At 44.7% G+C, this 24,960-nt stretch overlaps 1 protein-coding gene across 1 annotated transcript in view; it reads left to right on the plus strand.

The window, feature by feature from the left end:
* LOC106566150 (kinesin heavy chain) overlaps positions 1 to 24,960 on the plus strand; it is a 141,310-nt gene that overhangs the window by 38,928 nt on the left and 77,422 nt on the right. The window contains exons 2-4 of the mRNA XM_045691941.2: positions 11,434 to 11,521; positions 23,630 to 23,703; positions 24,743 to 24,847. Of these exons, the coding sequence (XP_045547897.2) occupies positions 11,434 to 11,521; positions 23,630 to 23,703; positions 24,743 to 24,847 (267 nt within the window). The remainder of the gene's footprint in view (positions 1 to 11,433; positions 11,522 to 23,629; positions 23,704 to 24,742; positions 24,848 to 24,960) is intronic.

A 24,960-nucleotide genomic window follows, 5' to 3' on the forward strand; every position in this document is an offset into this window, starting at 1 on the left:
CAGTTGAAAAACCATTTCAGTTATTAGAAACCCATTTGAGTTGACAGAAAACCCCAGTCTATTACTTATTCAACTAGGCCATGACACGAAATCAGAATATCTAAATGCTGTGTATGTCTGCTGTAGAAATTAATGACTGAAATATTAACACTAGTGACTTGGTAGATATTGATCGGCGGTGTAATTAAGACACTTAAAAACTGTTCTGTAGAAATTAATAACTGAACATCATAAGAATACTTCCAGAACTAACAGAACGTCCTTTTACAGACAGTGGGTCAGTAGATATGGTCTGCCAGACAGTGGGACAGTAGATATTGTCTGCCAGACAGTGGGTCAGTAGATATTGTCTGCCAGACAGTGGGTCAGTAGATATTGTCTGCCAGACAGTGGGTCAGTAGATATGGTCTGCCAGACAGTGGGTCAGTAGATATTGTCTGCCAGACAGTGAGTTAGTAGATATTGTCTGCCAGACAGTGAGTCAGTAGATATTGTCTGCCAGACAGTGGGTCAGTAGATATGGTCTGCCAGAGTGGGACAGTAGATATTGTCTGCCAGACAGTGGGTCAGTAGATATTGTCTGCCAGACAGTGGGTCAGTAGATATTGTCTGCCAGACAGTGGGTCAGTAGATATGGTCTGCCAGACAGTGGGTCAGTAGATATTGTCTGCCAGACAGTGAGTTAGTAGATATTGTCTGCCAGACAGTGAGTCAGTAGATATTGTCTGCCAGACAGTGGGTCAGTAGATATTGTCTGCCAGACAGTGAGTCAGTAGATATTGTCTGCCAGACAGTGGGTCAGTAGATATTGTCTGCCAGACAGTGAGTCAGTAGATATTGTCTGCCAGACAGTGGGTCAGTAGATATGGTCTGCCAGACAGTGGGTCAGTAGATATTGTCTGCCAGACAGTGAGTCAGTAGATATTGTCTGCCAGACAGTGGGTCAGTAGATATTGTCTGCCAGACAGTGGGTCAGTAGTTATTGTCTGCCAGACAGTGGGTCAGTAGATATTGTCTGCCAGACAGTGGGTCAGTAGATATTGTCTGCCAGACAGTGAGTCAGTAGATATTGTCTGCCAGACAGTGGGTCAGTAGATATTGTCTGCCAGACAGTGGGTCAGTAGATATTGTCTGCCAGACAGTGAGTCAGTAGATATTGTCTGCCAGACAGTGGGTCAGTAGATATTGTCTGCCAGACAGTGGGTCAGTAGATATTGTCTGCCAGACAGTGAGTCAGTAGATATTGTCTGCCAGACAGTGGGTCAGTAGATATTGTCTGCCAGACAGTGGGTCAGTAGATATTGTCTGCCAGACAGTGGGTCAGTAGATACATTTGGACCAGGGCCAATAGGAATAGCGTGCCATTTGGACCAGGTCCAATAGGAATAGCGTGCCATTTGGACCAGGGCCAATAGGAATAGAGTGCCATTTGGACCAGGGCCAATAGGAACAGAGTGCCATTTGGACCAGGGCCAATAGGAATAGAGTGCCATTTGGACCAGGCCAATAGGAATAGAGTGCCATTTGGACCAGGGCCAATAGGAATAGAGTGCCATTTGGACCAGGGCCAATAGGAATAGAGTGCAGATTGAGTAGAAGTAGAAGAACCAGAGTAGAAGAAAACTGCTGAGCACGTATTATTCAGTGAAGATCATAAAATATAGTTTTGGGGCTTTATGAGTCTAACCATCATAACCAGTCTAACTAGTCTAACCAGCGAAACCAGTCTAACCATCATAACCAGTCTAACCATCATAACCAGTCTAACTAGTCTAACCAGCGAAACCAGTCTAACCATCATAACCAGTCTAACCAGCGAAACCAGTCTAACTAGTCTAACCAGTCTAACCTGTCTAAACATCATAACCAGTCTAACTAGTCTAACCAGCAAAAACAGTCTAACCATCATAACCAGTCTAACTAGTCTAACCAGCGAAACCAGTCTAACCATCATAACCAGTCTAACTAGTCTGACTAGTCTAACCAGTCTAACCATCATAACCAGTCTAACTAGTCTAACGATCATAACCAGTCTAACTAGTCTAACCATCATAACCAGTCTAACCATCATAACCAGTCTAACTAGTCTAACCATCATAACCAGTCTAACCATCATAACCAGTTTAACTAGGCTAACCAGCGAAACCAGTCTAACCATCATAACCAGTCTAACTAGTCTAACCAGCAAAAACAGTCTAACCATCATAACCAGTCTAACTAGTCTGACTAGTCTAACCAGTCTAACCATCATAACCAGTCTAACTAGTCTAACCATCATAACCAGTCTAACTAGTCTAACCATCATAACCAGTCTAACCAGCGAAACCAGTCTAACTAGTCTAACCAGTCTAACCTGTCTAACCATCATAACCAGTCTAACTAGTCTAACCAGCAAAAACAGTCTAACCATCATAACCAGTCTAACTAGTCTAACCAGCGAAACCAGTCTAACCATCATAACCAGTCTAACTAGTCTGACTAGTCTAACCAGTCTAACCATCATAACCAGTCTAACTAGTCTAACCATCATAACCAGTCTAACCATCATAACCAGTCTAACCATCATAACCAGTCTAACTAGTCTAACCATCATAACCAGTCTAACCATCATAACCAGTTTAACTAGGCTAACCAGCGAAACCAGTCTAACCATCATAACCAGTCTAACTAGTCTAACCAGCAAAAACAGTCTAACCATCATAACCAGTCTAACTAGTCTGACTAGTCTAACCAGTCTAACCATCATAACCAGTCTAACTAGTCTAACCAGCGAAACCAGTCTAACCATCATAACCAGTCTAACTAGTCTGACTAGTCTAACCAGTCTAACCATCATAACCAGTCTAACTAGTCTAACCATCATAACCAGTCTAACTAGTCTAACCATCATAACCAGTCTAACTAGTCTAACCATCATAACCAGTCTAACCATCATAACCAGTTTAACTAGGCTAACCTGCGAAACCAGTCTAACCATCATAACCAGTCTAACTAGTCTAACCAGCAAAAACAGACTAACCATCATAACCAGTCTAACTAGTCAGACTAGTCTAACCAGTCTAACCATCATAACCAGTCTAACTAGTCTAACCATCATAACCAGTCTAACTAGTCTAACCATCATAACCAGTCTAACCAGCGAAACCAGTCTAACTAGTCTAACCAGTCTAACCTGTCTAACCATCATAACCAGTCTAACTAGTCTAACCAGCGAAACCAGTCTAACCATCATAACCAGTCTAACTAGTCTGACTAGTCTAACCAGTCTAACCATCATAACCAGTCTAACTAGTCTAACCATCATAACCAGTCTAACTAGTCTAACCATCATAACCAGTCTAACCATCATAACCAGTCTAACTAGTCTAACCATCATAACCAGTCTAACCATCATAACCAGTTTAACTAGGCTAACCAGTGAAACCAGTCTAACCATCATAACCAGTCTAACTAGTCTAACCAGCAAAAACAGTCTAACCATCATAACCAGTCTAACTAGTCTGACTAGTCTAACCAGTCTAACCATCATAACCAGTCTAACTAGTCTAACCAGCGAAACCAGTCTAACCATCATAACCAGTCTAACTAGTCTGACTAGTCTAACCAGTCTAACCATCATAACCAGTCTAACTAGTCTAACCATCATAACCAGTCTAACTAGTCTAACCAGTCTAACCATCATAACCAGTCTAACTAGTCTAACCAGTGAAACCAGTCTAACCAGTCTAACCAGTCTAACCATCATTACTAGTCTAACCATCATAACCAGTCTAACTTGTCTAACCAGCGAAACCAGTCTAACTAGTCTAACCAGCTAAACCAGTCTAACTAGTCTAACCATCATAACCAGTCTAACCATCATAACCAGTCTAACCAGTCTAACCATCATAACCAGTCCAACCAGTCTAACTAGTCCAATCAGCAAAACCAGTCTAACCATCATAACCAGTCTAACTAGTCTAACCACTGAAACCAGTCTAACCAGTGAAACCAGTCTAACCATCATAACCAGTATAACCAGTCTAACCAGCAAAACCAGTCTAACCATAATTTCTAGTTTAACCATCATAACCAGTCTAACTATCATAACCAGTCTAACCAGTCTAACCATCATTACTAGTCAAACCATCATAACCAGTCTAACCATCATAACCAAATCAAATCAAATCAAATTGATTTATATAGCCCTTCGTACATCAGCTGATATCTCAAAGTGCTGTACAGAAACCCAGCTTAAAACCCCAAACAGCAAGCAATGCATGTGAAAGAAGCACGGTGGCTAGGAAAAACTCCCTAGGAAAAACTCCCTAGAAACCAGTCTAACTAGTCTAACCAGCGAAACCAGTGTAACCAGTCTAACCAGCTAAACCTGTCTAACTAGTCTAACCAGCTAAACCAGTCTAACTAGTCTAACCATCATAACCAGTCTAACTAGTCTAACCAGCGAAACCAGTCTAACTAGTCTAACCAGCTAAACCTGTCTAACTAGTCTAACCAGCTAAACCAGTCTAACTAGTCTAACCATCATAACCAGTCTAACTAGTCTAACCAGCTAAACCAGTCTAACTAGTCTAACCATCATAACCAGTCTAACCATCATAACCAGTCTAACCAGTCTAACCATCATAACCAGTCCAACCAGTCTAACCAGCGAAACCAGTCTAACCATCATAACCAGTCTAACTAGTCCAACCAGCAAAACCAGTCTAACCATCATAACCAGTCTAACTAGTCCAACCAGCGAAACCAGTCTAACCATCATAACCAGTCTAACTAGTCTAACCAGTGAAACCAGTCTAACCAGTCTAACCATCGTTACTAGTCTAACCATCATAACCAGTCTAACCATCATAACCAGTCTAACTAGTCTAACCAGTGAAACCAGTCTAACACACAAATAGATTAGAGGAGAGAAAATAAGAGCAAAGGAGAGGAGAGGAGAGGAGAGGAGAGGTCATCCCATTAAATAATAGTAATGGGTCTGTTATCCCTCCACCTTTGACCCTGTTCCTCCTTGTTAGGCAAATAGCCAACAACACACATGTGGCTTTTTCCTTACTCAAATACCTGTTCCCCATTATAAACATCCCGACAGTAAACTCCACCCACAACCTCTCACACAGACATTCCAACAGAGACATTAATGGCCTTAACCTGGCGCACACAGAAAACAAGATGCACAGTTTCACTTCTGTCACAGAAAGGACACCGCTGTCCGACTACCGGTTCAACCCGTACCAACCAGCTGTTAGTGGCCAGGGCTCCATGTAGAACCCTCCACTGGAGGTCCTCTGACCTCTGGTACTGGGGGTTTGTAGAGCCCCCTCCATCTAAAACCCACCATACTCTCCACCCCACATACCCCCTGCCATTGATGTGCCAGGACTTCCGGGGTTTTCCACCCCTCCTCCCCCAACATCCGCAGGTCACCCAGCCTTTGTAAACCTGCTGCCATCAATCGCTTCTACAGGGTGGCCGATTTAACCAATCTCAAAAGGATGGCTGGATTGTGGAAGATAGACTCCTCCCACACCCACAGCCCAGGCTCCACAACCCCATCTCGTATTGCCCTTAGCAGCTACCAGGCCCTCAGCACCGCAGAGTAAAAATCAGAGAGACCTGCTGTACTCATCCTCTCCAGCTTCATGAGGAACATCTGCCGGTCCAACCCTAATTCGCCAGCCAGCTCAGTAGGGTACAGCAGTCTCTGCACCGCCTTTAGCCGGAAAGCAGCCATCCAGCTCCCCAGTTCCACCAGGCCCTGTCCTCCTTCGTGGACGGACATGTACAATACTGCCACCCTCAGCCAGTGATGGCTCGACCAGAAAAAATCCACCAGCTTGTGTTGCATGTCTGCGAGCAGACCGGCGGGGGGGTTGAGGACAGCCAGTTTATGCCACAGGGAAGATGCCACCAGGTTGTTGATTATCAGCACCCTCCCTCTATATGACACTAGGAACAGGAGCCACCTCCACCTGGCCAGTCTTGACACCACTGCCTGTGACAGCCCCTCCCAGTTCTTCCTGACACACCTCTCCGAGCCCAGGTACACCCCCAAAATGTTAAGCCCTTCACAACCCCACTGCAAACCCCCTGGAAGCAAAGGGGGGGCCCTATCCCTCCATGCCCCACATAACAGAGCTTTGCTCTTGCCCCAGTTTACCTTAGCTGATGAAGCTCCCTCGTACACCTTCAGACTATTCTCTAGTGCCTGCATATCCTGCCCATCCCTGACCATCACAGAAGTGTCATCTGCATATGCTGACGCTGCTATTCCTGTCAACACACCCATACCTGTCCAGCACACTCCCTGCAGTCTCCTGCTTAGCAGGCCCAAAAAAGGCTCAATGGCTAGTGTATATAACTGCCCTGATAGAGGGCATCCTTGTCTAATTCCCCGTCTCACCCAGACTGGCCTACTGAGCCCCCCTCCTCCCTTGACCATACATGACGCCCCAGCATACAACAGCTTCACACAGGTCAAAAACCTTTCCCCAAACCCCAAAACAGACATCACATTAAACAGATATCAAAGCTCTATCAAAGCCTTCTCTTGCTCTAAAGAGACTAGTCCAAAGTTCACATTAGAAACTCTCGACAAGTCCAACATGTCCCTGATTTAAGAACAAAGAGTCCAGATGGGACTTCAGTCTGTTAGCGAGGACCTTGGCAAATATCTTGTAGTCCGCACAGAACAAGTCCCCTTTTTTGGGCAGGAGAGTCAGAGCCGCCCGACAGCAGCTCATCGGCAACTCTCCTACCCCGACGCATTCACGCAACACGCAAAAGAAGTCCTGTCCAATTATTCCCCAGAATTTGTAGAAACTCCGCTGGGAGTCCATCGACCCCCCAGTGCATGGCCTGGGGACATCCGGGCTACGGCCTCTGCCAGTTCATGGGACAACAGGGGAATGTTTGTTTCATCTCTCTGTGCCAGAGAGAGCTTAGGGAGTTCTGCAAACAAAACCCGAGCACTCATAGGATCACACAGCTCTGCCCTATACAACTCAGTATAAAACTCCACAGTCCGCTCCCGCATCTCACCCACCACAGAGGTCACCCGCCCATCAGACAGCCGCAGACATTGCCCCACCAGCTCTACCTCAATCTCACTAATACAACGCTCTAGTTCCCCCAATATTCTCCTAGACTCTGAGGATGAGAGAGCTGTATACTGTTGACAGAAAACACCAATTTGGACTTTCCTCACAACCCACCATTGACTCAGAGACTCATACTCCTCTCTTTGCTGCCCCCACCTTTCCCAAAAAGTCTGGAAACCTGAGCAAAAAGTGGCATCTTGTAAGAGCTTTACATTAAACTTCCAATAGGATGCCTGCCGAGGCCCTGGTGAAATAGACAGCCGAGCCATGTGGTGATCTGAAAACCCCACTGGGAGAATGGTAGCACCCAACAGCCTATTACTCTGATTCCTGGACATGTAGAACTGATCGAGTCGTGCTGCGCTCACCGCTAAACTAACAGTGTGTTAACTCTCCACCATAATAAACATTTAAAGATGAGACCAAGGATAGAATCAAGAAAATAAGTAAGAACATATCCCTTCATCCGGCCTCTCAACTCAACTACAAAACACTCCCAGCATGCACACACACACAGACAGAGAGAGAGAGGGAGACGGAGGACGGAGACAGAGAGAATATATACATAATGTGACATTTGTAACGTCTTTATTCTTTTGGAACTCCTGTGAGTGTAATGTTTACTGTATTATCTTCTTCACTTGCTTTGGCAATGTTAACATATGTTCCCATGCTAATAAAGCGCCTTGAATTGAATTGAGAGAATCTTTGCTGGCTAATAGCAGGAGAGGAGGGGGCACATTGGTGTCTGAGGTCTGTTTCATTATGGAGATTTTCACTGCAGTGTCTTTCCAATCTCTATCCCTCCATTAATCCTCCCTCCATCCCTGGCTCAAACACTGAGGTCTGATTAAATCAGGAACCAGATTGGCTTTCCGCCTGCTGCTTCGAGACCATTTACTCTCTCACCCTTCCTATCTTCCTGTCTCTCTCTCTCTGTATCTCCACCCTCTCTCTCTGTATCTCCACCCTCTCTCTCTGTATCTCCACCCTCTCTCTCTGTATCTCCACCCTCTCTCTCTGTATCTCCCCTCTCTCTCTGTATCTCCACCCTCTCTCTCTATATCTCCACCCTCTCTCTCTGTATCTCCCCCTCTCTCTCTCTCTGTATCTCCACCCTCTCTCTCTGTATCTCCCCTCTCTCTCTGTATCTCCCCTCCTCTCTCTGTACTCCCCTTCTCTCTCTCTCTCTGTACTCCCCCACCCCTCACTCTCTGTATCTCCACCCTCTCTCTGTATCTCCACCCTCTCTCTCTATATCTCCACCCTCTCTCTCTGTATCTCCCCCTCTCTCTCTCTCTGTATCTCCCCCTTCCTCTTCCTCCCATATTGGAGCCAGTATGATATATGCATCAGTCTAATGGGTTGGCCTGTGATGTGATCCTCTCTAGCGGTTGGTAGCTGGACCTAATCAAAACACCACTCTCTATAGCCACTCAGTAACACCACTCTCTATAGCCACCCAGTAACACCACTCTCTATAGCCACCCAGTAACACCACTCTCTATAGCCACCCAGTAACACCACTCTCTATAGCCACCCAGTAACACCACTCTCTATAGCCACCCAGTAACACCACTCTCTATAGCCACCCAGTAACACCACTCTCTATAGCCACCCAGTAACACCACTCTCTATAGCCACCCAGTAACACCACTCTCTATAGCCACCCAGTAACACCACTCTCTATAGCCACCCAGTAACACCACTCTCTATAGCCACTCAGTAACACCACTCTCTATAGCCACCCAGTAACACCACTCTCTATAGCCACCCAGTAACACCACTCTCTATAGCCACTCAGTAACACCACTCTCTATAGCCACCCAGTAACACCACTCTCTATAGCCACCCAGTAACACCACTCTCTATAGCCACTCAGTAACACCACTCTCTATAGCCACTCAGTAACACCACTCTCTATAGCCACTCAGTAACACCACTCTCTATAGCCACTCAGTAACACCACTCTCTATAGCCACTCAGTAACACCACTCTCTATAGCCACCCAGTAACACCACTCTCTATAGCCACCCAGTAACACCACTCTCTATAGCCACTCAGTAACACCACTCTCTATAGCCACTCAGTAACACCACTCTCTATAGCCACTCAGTAACACACACGCTCTCAATAACGCTCTTAATACACACTCGGAATTCACTAAAGACACATACTCTCAGTCATAAAACACACTCAGTAACACACACGCAATGCCAATAAGAGTGCTGACAAGCAAAACATGGCTATCAATATATTTTTTTTAAACAAGAAAATAGTGCAGTCTGGGTTGTTTAATATAAGGAATGTGAAATGATTTGTACTTTTACTTGAGTCATTTTCTATTATGATTCAAATTCAAATTCAGATTCAAATTCCACGTGACCGTTGAGTCACGCTAATCTCCTCTTATGCTCTCTAGACAGGTGATGGTAGTACCCAACTCGCTAACGACTGTCAGGTCCTAATGGCCTGGTACTCAGCGCTCTATTGTCCCTCTAACCACCCTGACATAAATACAATCAAAAATCACATCAAACACTTATCATCAAAACAGTATGATGCTTTTAAAACTCACCACACTGTGATTGATACATGTGAAGAAAGAAGTTCAACAGCAGGTTGAAACTGAGTGGAAAAACATGGTTGTTGTGGATGTTATTTCAAAGCCTAACACAATGAAATGGACAGCTGCTTTCTAAGGTGAGGATTCATTCACAACACTCATATGCATATTAGAGTTGATGCCTATATATGAGCCCAAGCCTGAAAGAAAAAAAAAACGGATTATAAAATAGTGATTGTGCCGTTATACAATACATAGCATAATAACCTTTACCGAATATTACGCACGTCAGAAAAACATTTTTTTTTAAAACAACTACATAGATTTAAGATGTGGTCTGTTGGCCGCTAGTCTATACTCCAAAATGATAGGAATCGCTTTTCAGTGATGACTGTATTACTATGCATACTGAATGGACTGGTTACCTGATGCTACGCTCGAAACCTCCATGAGTCTGGTATAGAACATATGTAGGCCGAGGCGATGCTGTTGGTTCGTTGATTGTGCAGGGCGGCTTACAGTTAGCCGGTTGTAAGATCGAAATCCCCGAGCTGACGAGGTTAAAAATCTGTCCTCTGCCCCTGCGGCGCCCTGTTCCTAGGCCGTCATTGTAAATAAGAATTTGTTCTTAACTGACTTGCCTAGTTATATAAAAGTAAAATAAATTAAATAAAAAAATTAAATAAATAAAAATTGTGATAGTGTATATTAATTGAATGTATTACCTTTTTTTAATGTAGAAGTCCAAAGGCGGGAATCAGGGGTTTGCATGAGGCCTCATGATGCTAAATGTGGGTATGTTAATTAGCAGTCAATTACCGTGAAACGGTCCCTCATTTGCATGACAATAACCGATCGCCACATCCCTAGTTCCAAACCTCTCTGCCGATTACAACTCGTTTTCCATTTTTCCCTCCCCACTCAGTCCACTCACAGACAGCTTGAGATATCGCTCTTCGCTAAGAAGCTATTTTAGTTTCTTTTTGACCATTTTAATTGAAAACAGTCACAGTAAGGCACTTAATTGTTACCCAGAAATGATTTAATATTGAGGTACAAACAGCTCCAGTGGACCTTTTTAAAGGGTAATCGCAGGGAACACCTTGCAGTGAGACACACACACACACACACACACACACACACACACACACACACACACACACACACACACACACACACACACACACACACACACACACACACACACTTTGACCAGAGTAGTGGTGTTGACAGTGGATTTGGTGATGTATTGACTAACAGCTCTATCGCTGAAGCATAACAGATTGCGTGATAGAAATGTAAAGGAAGTTTCCGATTGAGTCGACATATGCAGCGTTAACCATCTCCGCTAACGAGGGAACATTGTCTTTACATTTCAACCACGCTGTAGCGCTGAATGGATTGAATAGAGTCTTAGCGTCAAACCGTGCCAAGGGCTGTGTCTGTCTTTGTCCCAAATTGCACCCTATACAGTATCATGTATAGTGCACTACTTTGGATATGGCTTGAAAGTAGTGCACTATATAGGGAATAGACTTCCATTTGAGACGCTTCCAGCATCAGGGAACGTGTTCAGGGATGTGGTTTTCTCTGTGTGCATCCCAAATGGCACCCTATTCCCTATATAGAGCACTACTTTCAAGCCAACAGGGTTCCATTTGAGACGCTTCCAGAGTCAGAGACCGTGTAAAGGGCTGTGTGTGTCTCTGTGTTTGTTATGATGTATTGACTGACTCTGTGTCCTTGTGGGTCTTGGCTTCACAGGGGAAGTCTTATGTGTTTGACCGGGTGTTCCCCACCAACACTACACAGCAACAGGTGTACAACACCTGCGCCAAGCAGATAGTCAAAGGTGAGTGCCAGCCTCTCTCTCCGTATCTCTCTCTCTCTCTCTCTCTCTCTCTCTCTCTCTCTCTGTATCTCTCTCTCTCTCTCTCTCTCTCTCTCTCTCTCTCTATCTCTCTCTCTGTATCTACAGTTCCAGTCAGACGTTTGGACACACCTACTCATTCAAGGGTTTTTCTTAATTTTGTACTATTTTCTACATTGTTGAATAATAGTCAAGACATCAAAATTATGAAATAATACATATGGAATCATGTAGTAACCAAGATAGTGTTAAAAACATGATCTCAAATGAGTTGAGGTCGGGTGATTGTGGAGGCCAGGGCATCTGATGCTGCACTCCATCACTCTCCTTCTTGGTCAAATAGCCCTTACACAGCCTGGAGGTGTGTTGGGTCATTGTCTTGTTGAAAACAAATGTTAGTCCCACTAACCGCAAACCAGATGGGATGGCGTATCACTGCAGAATGCTGTGGTAGCCATGCTGCTTAAATGTGCCTTTGATTCTAAATAAATCACTGACAGTGTCACCAGCAAAGCACCCCCTCACCATCACACCTCCTCCTCCAGGCTTCACGGTGGGAACCACACATGCAGAGATCATCCGTTCACCTACTCTGCGTCTCCAAAGACACAGCGGTTGGAACCAAAAATCTCAGATTTGGACTCATCAGACCAAAGGACAGATTTCCACCGGTCTAATGTCCATTGCTTGTGGTTCTTGGCCCAAGCAAGTCTCTTCTTCTTATTGGTGTCCTTTAGTAGTGGTTTCTTTGCAGCAATTCGACCATGAAGGCCTGATTCACACAGTCTCCTCTGAACAGTTGATGTTGAGATGTGTCTGTTACTTGAGCTCTGTGAAGCATTTATTTGGGCTGCAATTTCTGAGGCTGGAAACTCTAATCAACTTATCCTCTGCAGCAGAGGTAACTCTGGGTCATCCTTTCCTGTGGCGGTCCTCGTGAGAGCCAGTTTCATCATAGCGCTTGATGGTTTTTGTGACTGCGCTTGAAGGAAACTTTCAAAGTTCTTGAAAAGTTTCGTATTGACTGAACTTCATGTCTTAAAGTAATGATGGTCTGTCATTTCTCTTTGCTTATTTGAGCTGTTCTTGCCATAATATGGCCTTGGGCTTTTACCAAATAGGGCTATCTTCTGTATACCACCCCTACCTTGTCACAACACAGCTGATTGGCTTAAACGCATTAAGGACAGAAATTCCACAAATTAACTTTTAACAAGGCACACCTGTTAACCTTTATGGGCTAGGTGGGACGCTTGTGGCCTGTGGCGCGATTTTCAAAACCTTAAAAATCCTATTACTTCAATTTCTCAAACATATGACTATTTTACAGCTATTTAAAGACAAGACTCTCGTTAATCTAACCACACTGTCCGATTTCAAAAAGGCTTTACAACGAAAGCAAAACATTAGATTATGTCAGCAGAGTACCAAGCCAGAAATAATCAGACACCCATTTTTCAAGCCAGCATATAATGTCACCAAAACCCAGAAGACAGCTAAATGCAGCACTCACCTTTGATGATCTTCATCAGATGACAACCCTAGGACATTATGTTATACAATACATGCATGTTTTGTTCAATCAAGTTCATATTTATATCAAAAACCAGCTTTTTACATTAGCATGTGACGTTCAGAACTAGCATACCCCCCGCAAACTTCCGGGGAATTCGCTAACATTTTACTAAATTACTCACGATAAACGTTCACAAAAAGCATAACAATTACTTTAAGAATTATAGATACAGACCTCCTCTATGCACTCGATATGTCCGATTTTAAAATAGCTTTTTGGTGAAAGCACATTTTGCAATATTCTAAGTACATAGCCCAGGCATCACGGGCTCGCTATTTAGACACCCGGCAAGTTTAGCACTCACCATAATCATATTTACTATTATAAAAGTTTCATTACCTTTTGTTGTCTTCGTCAGAATGCACACCCAGGACTGCTACTTCAATAACAAATGTTGGTTTGTTCCAAAATAATCCATCGTTATATCCGAATAGCGGCGTTTTGTTCGTGCGTTCCAGACACTATCCGAAATAGTAAAGAAGTGTCGCGCGCATGGCGCAATTCGTGACAATAAAATTCTAAATATTCCATTACCGTACTTCGAAGCATGTCAACCGCTGTTTAAAATCAATTTTTACGATATTTTTCTCGTAGAAAAGCGATAATATTCCGACAGGGAATCTCCTTTTCAGCAAACAGAGGAAAAAATCCCAAAGGCGGGGGCGGTCGGGTCACGCGCATAAGCCCAGTGTCCCTTGATCGGCCACTTGAGAAAGGCGATAATGTGTTTCAGCCTGGGGCTGGAATGACGACATTCTGTTTTTTCCCGGGCTCTGAGCGCCTATGGACGACGTGGGAAGTGTCACGTTAGAGCAGAGATCCTTAGTAAATTATAGAGATGGAAAAGAAGTTCAAGAAATGGTCAGACAGGCCACTTCCTGTAAAGGAATCTCTCAGGTTTTGACCTGCCATTTGAGTTCTGTTATACTCACAGACACCATTCAAACAGTTTTAGAAAATTTAGGGTGTTTTCTATCCATATGTAATAAGTATATGCATATTCTAGTTACTGGGTAGGAGTGGTAACCAGATTAAATCGGGTATGTTTTTTATCCAGCCGTGTCAATACTGCCCCCTAGCCCTAACAGGTTAATTGAAATGCATTCCAGGTGAATACTTCATGAAGCTGGTTGAGAGAATGCCAAGAGTGTGCAATGCTGTCATCAAGGCAAAGGGTGGCTACTTTGAGGAATCTCCAATATAATATATATTTTTGAATTGTTTAAAACTTTTTTTGGTTACTATATGATTCCATATGTGTTATTTTCATAGTTTTGATGTCTTGATGTTTTAATGTCTTCCACAATTTATGAGTTGGTGTGTCCAAACTTTTGACTGGTACTGTATGTTTCCAACGTAACTAAACATGTGCCAAGAAGGTAGTCAAAGGGGAGGAGCCACTTACCACCACCGTACCTCAGAGCAGCCGTAGATGATAGAACAGCTGGTAGCTTCACTTTCATTCTAGTAGTAGTTTGGTCCTGATAAAAATAACCCAAAAGCAATCATGTGCACGCTTATCTTGAATGAAATGTCAAGGCTTGTAAATGAGATATGGGCTCCCTCGAGCTCTACTATCTTGCTCCAGTCTCTCTCTCTTGTTCTTCTACCCCCCCCCCCCCCCCCCCATCTACCCCTCTCTCTCTGTCTCTCTCCCTCTCTCTCTCCTTCTCTCTCTCTCTCTCTCTCTCTCTCTCGCTGTCTGGCTTTCACATTCTGCTACATTCAAAGATATTGCAGATTTCAATCTAGTTGTCTAACATGTCTGTCTGTGATTGAGTCTAGGACAGATAGATGGCTGGAAGAGGAAGATAACAGCACGGCTAGAACAAAGAGAGCATGAGGGAACAGAGAGAAACAACAGAGACACCCAATGAGAACCCAGCCAGGTGTAGAGAGAAACAACAGAGAGACCCAATGAGAACCCAGCCAGGTGTAGAGAGAAACAACTCTTTGTTCTACCCAATGAGAACCCAGCCAGGTGTAGAGAGAAACAACAGAGAGAGAGAAATGTGGAAGTTTATCAAGATTGGATTTCATTTCAAATTCTTAATGGATCTGTGTAATCTGGGGGAAATATGTGTCTCTGATAGGGTCATACCAAGTTAGGAAGTGCAGGTTGGTTTCCTCCTCATCTTGTGGCCTCTCTCAATAGCAAGGCTATGCTCACTGAGTCAAAGAAAGTGAAATAGATAATAAAACAATAGTGAAATGAACAATAAAAAAATGAACATTAAACATTACACTCACAGAAGTTCCAAAGGAATAGAGACATTTCAAATGTCATATTATGTCTATATACAGTGTTGTAACCATGTGCAAATAGTTAAAGTACAAAAGGGAAAATAAGTAAACATAAATATGGGTTGTATTTACAATGGTGTTTGTTCTTCACTGGTTGCCCTTTTCACATCCGTTGGGATGTCACACTGTGGTATTTCAACCAATAGATATGGGAGTTTATCAAAATTGCATTTATTTTCAAATTCTTTGTGGGTCTGTGTAATCTGAGGGAAATATGTGTCTCTAATATGGTCATACATTTGGTAGGAGGATAGGAAGTGCAGCTCAGTTTCCACCTCATATTGTGGGCAGTTTGCACATAGCCTGTCTTCTCTTGACAGCCAGGTCTGCCTACGACAGCCTTTCTCAATAGCAAGGCTATGCTCACTGAGTCTGTACATAGTCAAAGATTTTCTTAAGTTTGGGTCAGTCACAGTGGTCAGGTATTCTGCCACTGTGTACTCTCTGTTTAGGGCCAAATAACATTCTACTTTGCGCTGTTTTTTTTGTTAATCCTTTCCAATGTGTCAAGTAATTATCTTTTTGTTTCTCATGATTTTGTTTGGTCTAAATGTGTTTCTGTCCTGGGGCTCTGTGGGGTCTGTTTGTGTTTGTGAACAGAGCCTCAGGACCAGCTTGCTTAGGGGACTCTTCTCCAGGTTCATCTCTCTTAAGATGATGGCTTTGTTATGGAAGGTTTGGGAATCGCTTCCTTTTAGGTGGTTGTAGAATTTAACGGCTCTTTTCTAGATTTTGAGAATTAGCGGGTATCGGCCTAATTCTGCTCTGCATGCATTATTTGGTGTTTTATGTTATACACGGAGAATATTTTTGCAGAATTCTGCATGCAGAGTCTCAATTTGGTGTTTGCCCCATTTTGTGAATTCTTGGTTGATGAGCGGACCCCAGACCTCACAATCATTAAGGGCAATGTGTTCTATAACTGATTAAAGTATTTTTAGACAGCTCCTAATTGGTATGTCGAATTTTATGTTCCTTTTGATGGCATGGAAGGCCATTCTTGCCTTGTCTCTCAGATCATTCACAGCTTTGTGGAAGTTACCTGTGGCGCTGATGTTTAGGCCGAGGTATGTATAGTTTTTTGTGTGCTCTAGGGCAACAGTGTCTAGATGGAATTTGTATTTGTGGTCCTGGCAACTGGACCTTTTTTGGAACACAATTATTTTTGTCTTACTAAGATTCACTGTCTTGGCCCAAGTCTGACAGAATCGTTGCAGAAGATCTAGGTGCTGTTGTAAGCCCTCATTGGTTGGGGACAAAAGAACCAGATCATCTGCAAACAGTAGACATTTGCCTTCAGACTGTAGTAGATTCTCTCTCTTTCCCGGCTCTGTTGGTCTGATTGTCTGTCTGGCTCTGGCCTTCTTATCGTCCTTCCCTTCCTCTCATCTCAAGGACAGATTCCCTCTGTTTTTACTTCACTTGTTCATGTCACGGTTCGGCTCAGCTCGATCCAACCTCAGCATGACCAGAATAGCTAACAGAGGAGGAAGATGTCTTGTTGTGAAGAGGAAGGAGAGAGAAATAGAGAGAGAGAGGGATATAAGGGGGTGGAGAGAAAGTTAAAGCAACAGAAGGGAGGAGAGATAAAGGAAGGAGTGTGAAATGAAATGGTAGAGGATGAATGTATTTAAGGTTCCTTCTGGCTCCTAGCCTGAAACTCATCTCACAGTCTTTTCTAAGTTTTATTTTTTTTTCTGTCTGCTCAATGTCTGTCAAGGCAGAGGTGGTGCTGATTGCTAGTGCTTGCTGTGTTGTGCTCTCTGAATGTGTGTGTGTGTGTGTGTACCAGGGTTTCCCGTTAGCCAGTAAATGCCAGCTTTTGCCCCCCAAAAAAATATCTATAAATGAAATGCTTGCCGGGCAAATTGTCCCCCCCCCCCCAAATTTGCCATTGCAACATAAAAAATATGAATTGATGGAAATACCAGTCGATGAACTCCAAATTCAAAGGCTAATATTCTTCATGAGATAATAAATCCTTGATCTGTTTGGGATTCAGTGTCGGGTGTGGGTCTCTATTCTTACTCAAGCAAAAGATGCAAGGTTCTCCTATGTGACTTCAGCTAAGTGTACCCCGACGGGGCAACATTGGTGAAGATTGTGTTGATAATCCCCTTCTACAGCGTGCGAGAGGGGATTCCTTTTCCCCCAAAACAGAGTAAAGACGGCCTCAAGATCGCTCTTTCTTTGAAGACAAAGTAGTGAGGCTGATGTGCATCAAGCTGCCTTAACGAGTTGGACAGTTTTGACTTCCCAACATCAGCGGCTCACTTTGAGCAGGCCAAGGTCCGCTGTAAACGCCTCACTAAGCAGGCCAAGGTCCGCTGTAAACGCCTCACTGAGCAGGTCAAGGCCCGCTGTAAACGCCTAACTGAGCAGGCCAAGGTCCGCTGTAAACGCCTCACTGAGCAGGTCAAGGCCCGCTGTAAACGCCTAACTGAGCAGGCCAAGGCCCGCTGTAAACGCCTCACTGAGCAGGCCAAGGCCCGCTGTAAACGCCTCACTGAGCAGGGTCAAGGCCCGCTGTAAACGCCTCACAGAGCAGCTCAAGGCCCCGCTGTAAACGCCTCACTGAGCAGGCCAAGGCCCGCTGTAAACGCCTCACTGAGCAGGCCAAGGCCCGCTGTAAACGCAAGTAAATTAGAGGCAAATGATTGTGTTGGTCAGACCCTGTCCTAGATCAACAGATGACGGCCATTTGTCATGTATAGTATAAAGATTTGGAATGTACTGATAGACTAGAGTAGAGTAATGGTGTGGATCATGCGCAATCGGTGCATTTCAGTTGAGATAATTCAGTAGCACTTGGAAACAAAACATCACATCAGAGAGTTACAATGCAATCACCAGGCAGCTAAACTGCCTACAGCGGGAAACAGACTTGTTATCAATAAGCCACGTATATATTTACATTTACATTTACATTTAAGTCATTTAGCAGACGCTCTTATCCAGAGCGACTTACAAATTGGTGCATTCACCTTATGATATCCAGTGGAACAACCACTTTACAATAATCTTTTAAGGGGGGGGGGGGGGGGGGGGGGTTAGAAAGATTACTTTATCCTATCCTAGGTATTCCTTAAAGAGGTGGGGTTTCAGGTGTCTCCGGAAGGTGGTGATTGACTCCGCTGTCCTGGCGTCGTGAGGGAGCATGTTCCACCATTGGGGTTCCAGAGCAGCGAACAGTTTTGACTGGGCTGAGCGGGAACTGTGCTTCCTCAGAGGTAGGGGGGCCAGTAGGCCAGAGGTGGATGAACGCAGTGCCCTTGTTTGGGTGTAGGGCCTGATCAGAGCCTGAAGGTATGGAGGTGCCATTCCCTTCACAGCTCCGTAGGCAATCACCATATATCACACGTGACATGAGTCACGACCCACCTGATAGTTCAAATGACAATAAACATAACATTTATTAACACCCTGCAGTAGAACTGGAAAACCACTGAGATCATTTGAGCTTTGGAAACGAGTGCTTTCATAAATGCATGGCGCTGACCTCGTTTCGCAGGAGTATTTTAAAATAAACTTTCTTTCAACGAACCAGACTTAACGAATGTAGTTTATTTGCATATTGAATTTGAATGCCAAACGTCAGTTTTATAATGTCTTCATTTGGTGGCCGGCTAGAGTAGCCTCTTTCCACTGCCGTGGTGCTGAATGGCAGCAGGGATGAGGAGTGGTTGTTCGCAAACAGACATTTTCTTATTTATTAGGCCTAATTAAAATGTTCATACAAATAGCCTATAGGACAGGTCATTCGCAAATTATATTATACAAACATTATATTTTGAAGTTGTGTTTTATTACTGTGTAGACGACTTGTTTTTCTAGTTAAATGTTTTTTGTTTTTATAAAAAAAATGTATGACACCACGTTTATGATTTAGAGCAGGGACGGGCAATGTTTTGCTTTTCCATAAAACCTGTCCTATTGGTATAAGAACTTCTTTGTACTTTATTTTATTACAACTTTAATTTATATTCTATTAAGATGATTTACAAGAATCTAAATGTGAGCACCGTGGGTGGATGCCCTAATGCATTATTATACACCCAATGCAAATGGATGTTTGGTACATTCTTCAAATGTCAGGCCAATTTACTTCTCTCCGGTCACGTTGTCCAGCGACACATTTTCGTAACGGAAACCCTGGTGTGTACACTGTATCTGTGTCATGCCCTCTGGGTGGGCAAGAATTTAGATACTGGTGCAGCCTGAGAGTGCTATGGGCTGATTGACGAGGCCATTCTGGTTTTTTTTTCTTCGATCTAACATGTATTTTCTGTCTGTCTCCAAACCAGATGGTGTTACTGTAAAACTACCATCCTCTCTCTGTCCCCTGTCTGTCTCCTAACCAGATGGTCTTACTGTAAAACTACCATCCTCTCTCTATCCCCTGTCTGTCTCCTAACCAGATGGTCTTACTGTAAAACTACCATCCTCTCTCTGTCCCCTGTCTGTCTCCTGTCTCCTAACCAGATGGTCTTACAGTAAAACTACCATCCTCTCTCTGTCCCCTGTCTGTCTCCTGTCTCCTAACCAGATGGTCTTACAGTAAAACTACCATCCTCTCTCTGTCCCCTGTCTGTCTCCTGTCTCCTAACCAGATGGTGTTACTGTAAAACTACCATCCTCTCTCTGTCCCCTGTCTGTCTCCTAACCAGATGGTCTTACTGTAAAACTACAATCCTCTCTCTGTCCCCTGTCTGTCTCCTGTCTCCTAACCAGATGGTCTTACAGTAAAACTACCATCCTCTCTCTGTCCCCTGTCTATCTCCTGTCTCCTAACCAGATGGTCTTACTGTAAAACTACCATCCTCTCTCTGTCCCCTGTCTGTCTCCTAACCAGATGGTCTTACTGTAAAACTACCATCCTCTCTCTGTCCCCTGTCTGTCTCCTGTCTCCTAACCAGATGGTCTTACAATAAAACTACCATCCTCTCTCTGTCCCCTGTCTGTCTCCTGTCTCCTAACCAGATGGTCTTACTGTAAAACTACCATCCTCTCTCTGTCCCCTGTCTGTCTCCTGTCTCCTAACCAGATGGTGTTACTGTAAAACTACCATCCTCTCTCTGTCCCCTGTCTGTCTCCTGTCTCCTAACCAGATGGTCTTACAGTAAAACTACCATCCTCTCTCTGTCCCCTGTCTGTCTCCTGTCTCCTAACCAGATGGTGTTACTGTAAAACTACCATCCTCTCTCTGTCCCCTGTCTATCTCCTGTCTCCTAACCAGATGGTCTTACTGTAAAACTACCATCCTCTCTCTGTCCCCTGTCTGTCTCCTGTCTCCTAACCAGATGGTGTTACTGTAAAACTACCATCCTCTCTCTGTCCCCTGTCTGTCTCCTGTCTCCTAACCAGATGGTCTTACAGTAAAACTACCATCCTCTCTCTGTCCCCTGTCTGTCTCCTGTCTCCTAACCAGATGGTGTTACTGTAAAACTACCATCCTCTCTCTGTCCCCTGTCTGTCTCCTGTCTCCTAACCAGATGGTGTTACTGTAAAACTACCATCCTCTCTCTGTCCCCTGTCTGTCTCCTGTCTCCTAACCAGATGGTCTTACAGTAAAACTACCATCCTCTCTCTGTCCCCTGTCTGTCTCCTGTCTCCTAACCAGATGGTCTTACAGTAAAACTACCATCCTCTCTCTGTCCCCTGTCTGTCTCCTGTCTCCTAACCAGATGGTCTTACTGTAAAACTACCATCCTCTCTCTGTCCCCTGTCTGTCTCCTAACCAGATGGTCTTACAGTAAAACTACCATCCTCTCTCTGTCCCCTGTCTGTCTCCTGTCTCCTAACCAGATGGTCTTACTGTAAAACTACCATCCTCTCTCTGTCCCCTGTCTGTCTCCTGTCTCCTAACCAGATGGTCTTACAGTAAAACTACCATCCTCTCTCTGTCCCCTGTCTGTCTCCTGTCTCCTAACCAGATGGTCTTACAGTAAAACTACCATCCTCTCTCTGTCCCCTGTCTGTCTCCTAACCAGATGGTGTTACTGTAAAACTACCATCCTCTCTCTGTCCCCTGTCTGTCTCCTAACCAGATGGTCTTACAGTAAAACTACCATCCTCTCTCTGTCCCCTGTCTGTCTCCTGTCTCCTAACCAGATGGTGTTACTGTAAAACTACCATCCTCTCTCTGTCCCCTGTCTGTCTCCTAACCAGATGGTGTTACTGTAAAACTACCATCCTCTCTCTGTCCCCTGTCTGTCTCCTAACCAGATGGTCTTACAGTAAAACTACCATCCTCTCTCTGTCCCCTGTCTGTCTCCTAACCAGATGGTCTTACAGTAAAACTACCATCCTCTCTCTGTCCCCTGTCTGTCTCCTGTCTCCTAACCAGATGGTCTTGCAGTAAAACTACCATCCTCTCTCTGTCCCCTGTCTGTCTCCTGTCTCCTAACCAGATGGTCTTACTGTAAAACTACCATCCTCTCTCTGTCCCCTGTCTGTCTCCTAACCAGATGGTCTTACTGTAAAACTACAATCCTCTCTCTGTCCCCTGTCTGTCTCCTGTCTCCTAACCAGATGGTCTTACAGTAAAACTACCATCCTCTCTCTGTCCCCTGTCTGTCTCCTGTCTCCTAATCAGATGGTGTTACAGTAAAACTACCATCCTCTCTCTGTCCCCTGTCTGTCTCCTAACCAGATGGTCTTACAGTAAAACTACCATCCTCTCTCTATCCCCTGTCTGTCTCCTAACCAGATGGTCTTACTGTAAAACTACCATCCTCTCTCTGTCCCCTGTCTGTCTCCTAACCAGATGGTCTTACAGTAAAACTACCATCCTCTCTCTATCCCCTGTCTGTCTCCTAACCAGATGGTCTTACTGTAAAACTACCATCCTCTCTCTGTCCCCTGTCTGTCTCCTAACCAGATGGTCTTACAGTAAAACTACCATCCTCTCTCTGTCCCCTGTCTATCTCCTGTCTCCTAACCAGATGGTCTTACTGTAAAACTACCATCCTCTCTCTGTCCCCTGTCTGTCTCCTGTCTCCTAACCAGATGGTGTTACTGTAAAACTACCATCCTCTCTCTGTCCCCTGTCTATCTCCTGTCTCCTAACCAGATGGTCTTACTGTAAAACTACCATCCTCTCTCTGTCCCCTGTCTATCTCCTGTCTCCTAACCAGATGGTCTTACTGTAAAACTACCATCCTCTCTCTGTCCCCTGTCTGTCTCCTGTCTCCTAACCAGATGGTGTTACTGTAAAACTACCATCCTCTCTCTGTCCCCTGTCTGTCTCCTAACCAGATGGTCTTACAGTAAAACTACCATCCTCTCTCTGTCCCCTGTCTGTCTCCTGTCTCCTAACCAGATGGTCTTACAGTAAAACTACCATCCTCTCTCTGTCCCCTGTCTGTCTCCTGTCTCCTAACCAGATGGTCTTACAGTAAAACTACCATCCTCTCTCTGTCCCCTGTCTGTCTCCTGTCTCCTAACCAGATGGTGTTACTGTAAAACTACCATCCTCTCTCTGTCCCCTGTCTGTCTCCTGTCTCCTAACCAGATGGTCTTACAGTAAAACTACCATCCTCTCTCTGTCCCCTGTCTGTCTCCTGTCTCCTAACCAGATGGTCTTACTGTAAAACTACCATCCTCTCTCTGTCCCCTGTCTGTCTCCTAACCAGATGGTCTTACAGTAAAACTACCATCCTCTCTCTGTCCCCTGTCTGTCTCCTGTCTCCTAACCAGATGGTCTTGCAGTAAAACTACCATCCTCTCTCTGTCCCCTGTCTGTCTCCTGTCTCCTAACCAGATGGTCTTACTGTAAAACTACCATCCTCTCTCTGTCCCCTGTCTGTCTCCTAACCAGATGGTCTTACTGTAAAACTACAATCCTCTCTCTGTCCCCTGTCTGTCTCCTGTCTCCTAACCAGATGGTCTTACAGTAAAACTACCATCCTCTCTCTGTCCCCTGTCTGTCTCCTGTCTCCTAATCAGATGGTCTTACAGTAAAACTACCATCCTCTCTCTGTCCCCTGTCTGTCTCCTGTCTCCTAACCAGATGGTCTTACTGTAAAAGTACCATCCTCTCTCTATCCCCTGTCTGTCTCCTAACCAGATGGTCTTACAGTAAAACTACCATCCTCTCTCTATCCCCTGTCTGTCTCCTGTCTCCTAACCAGATGGTGTTCCAGTATAATTCCATCCAGCTTTCTCTAGATGTACTGTTCCATTAAACATATTCTGTCTCCTGTCTCTAGATGTTCTGGGGGGATACAATGGCACCATATTCGCCTACGGACAGACCTCCTCTGGAAAAACTCACACTATGGAGGTCAGTGTACGGCAGGGTTCGGAGAGACCTGTTTGTTGACTACTTCCTGTAAAAGAGGAGAGTCTGTGTTCCAAATGGAACCGCATTCCTTCTAAAGTGTTCTACTGTTGGCACTACTGGAGAGTGAGTTTACACCACTGAGACCAACTGCAAGTCCTTGTGTAGTACCCTTAATGTTGACAATGTTTTGTTCCAGCCCAGCACAAGCACACCTAATTCAACTAATGAATGGTTAGATGATTAGTTGAAGAGTTGAATGGGATGTGGTTGTGCTAGGCTAGTACAGAAATGGTGCGTCGCTGTATTGGGTGTACTGGAGGATGACCTCAGTTGAGAAACACCGTCCTAAATCCTTTTACACTCCAGTAGTTCAAGTCCCCTGGCTTTAAATGATTTACGGTCCTGCCTCCTCTCCTGTAAATATCTTCTGAATCTCTTCCAAGTTAAATTCCTGTCCCCTGTTCCTCCATCTTTTCCGCCTCTCTCTCTCCCCCTCATCTTTTCACATTATTTTTCTCCCACTCTTCCTCTAATCTCTCTCTCTCCCTCTTCCTTTCACTCTCTCCCTCTCCTCCTCTCCAACGCACTCTCTCCCCCTCATCTTTTCACATTATTTTTCTCCCACTCTTCCTCTAATCTCTCTCTCTCCCTCTTCCTTTCACTCTCTCCCTCTCCTCCTCTCCAACTCTCCCTCTCCCCCTCTTATTTTATCCTCTCTCTCCCCCTCTTCTCTCCTCCTCCCTCTCCCCTCTTCTCTCCTCCTTCCTAACCCCCCTCTTCTCCTCCCTAACTCTCCCTCTCCAACTCTCTCACTCTCCCTCTTATTTTCTCCTCTCTCTCCCCCTCTTCTTTTCCCTAAATCTCCCTCTCCAACTCTCTCTCTCCCTCTTCTCTCCTCCTTCCTAACCCCCCCTCTTCTCCTCCCTAACTCTCCCTCTCCAACTCTCTAACTCTCCCTCTTCTCTCCCCCTCCCTCTCCCCCTCCTCTCTCCAACTCTCTAACTCTCCTTCTTCTCTCCTCTCTTCTCTCCTCTTTCAGGGCAAGCTTCATGACCCACATGGGATGGGGATCATCCCCAGAATTGCAGAGGACATCTTCAATCACATATTCGCCATGGATGAAAACCTGGAGTTCCACATTAAGGTCTGCACTCTATTGACAATGACACTGTCTGCCTGCACTAGGGCTGTTACGGTGACCGTATTACCCCCCACACCTGCGGTCATGAGTCATGACCAGGGCTGTTACGGTGACCG

The sequence above is a fragment of the Salmo salar genome, chromosome 12 (assembly GCF_965601325.2).
Source record: "Salmo salar chromosome 12, fSalSal1, whole genome shotgun sequence".
Classification (NCBI taxonomy): domain Eukaryota; kingdom Metazoa; phylum Chordata; class Actinopteri; order Salmoniformes; family Salmonidae; genus Salmo; species Salmo salar.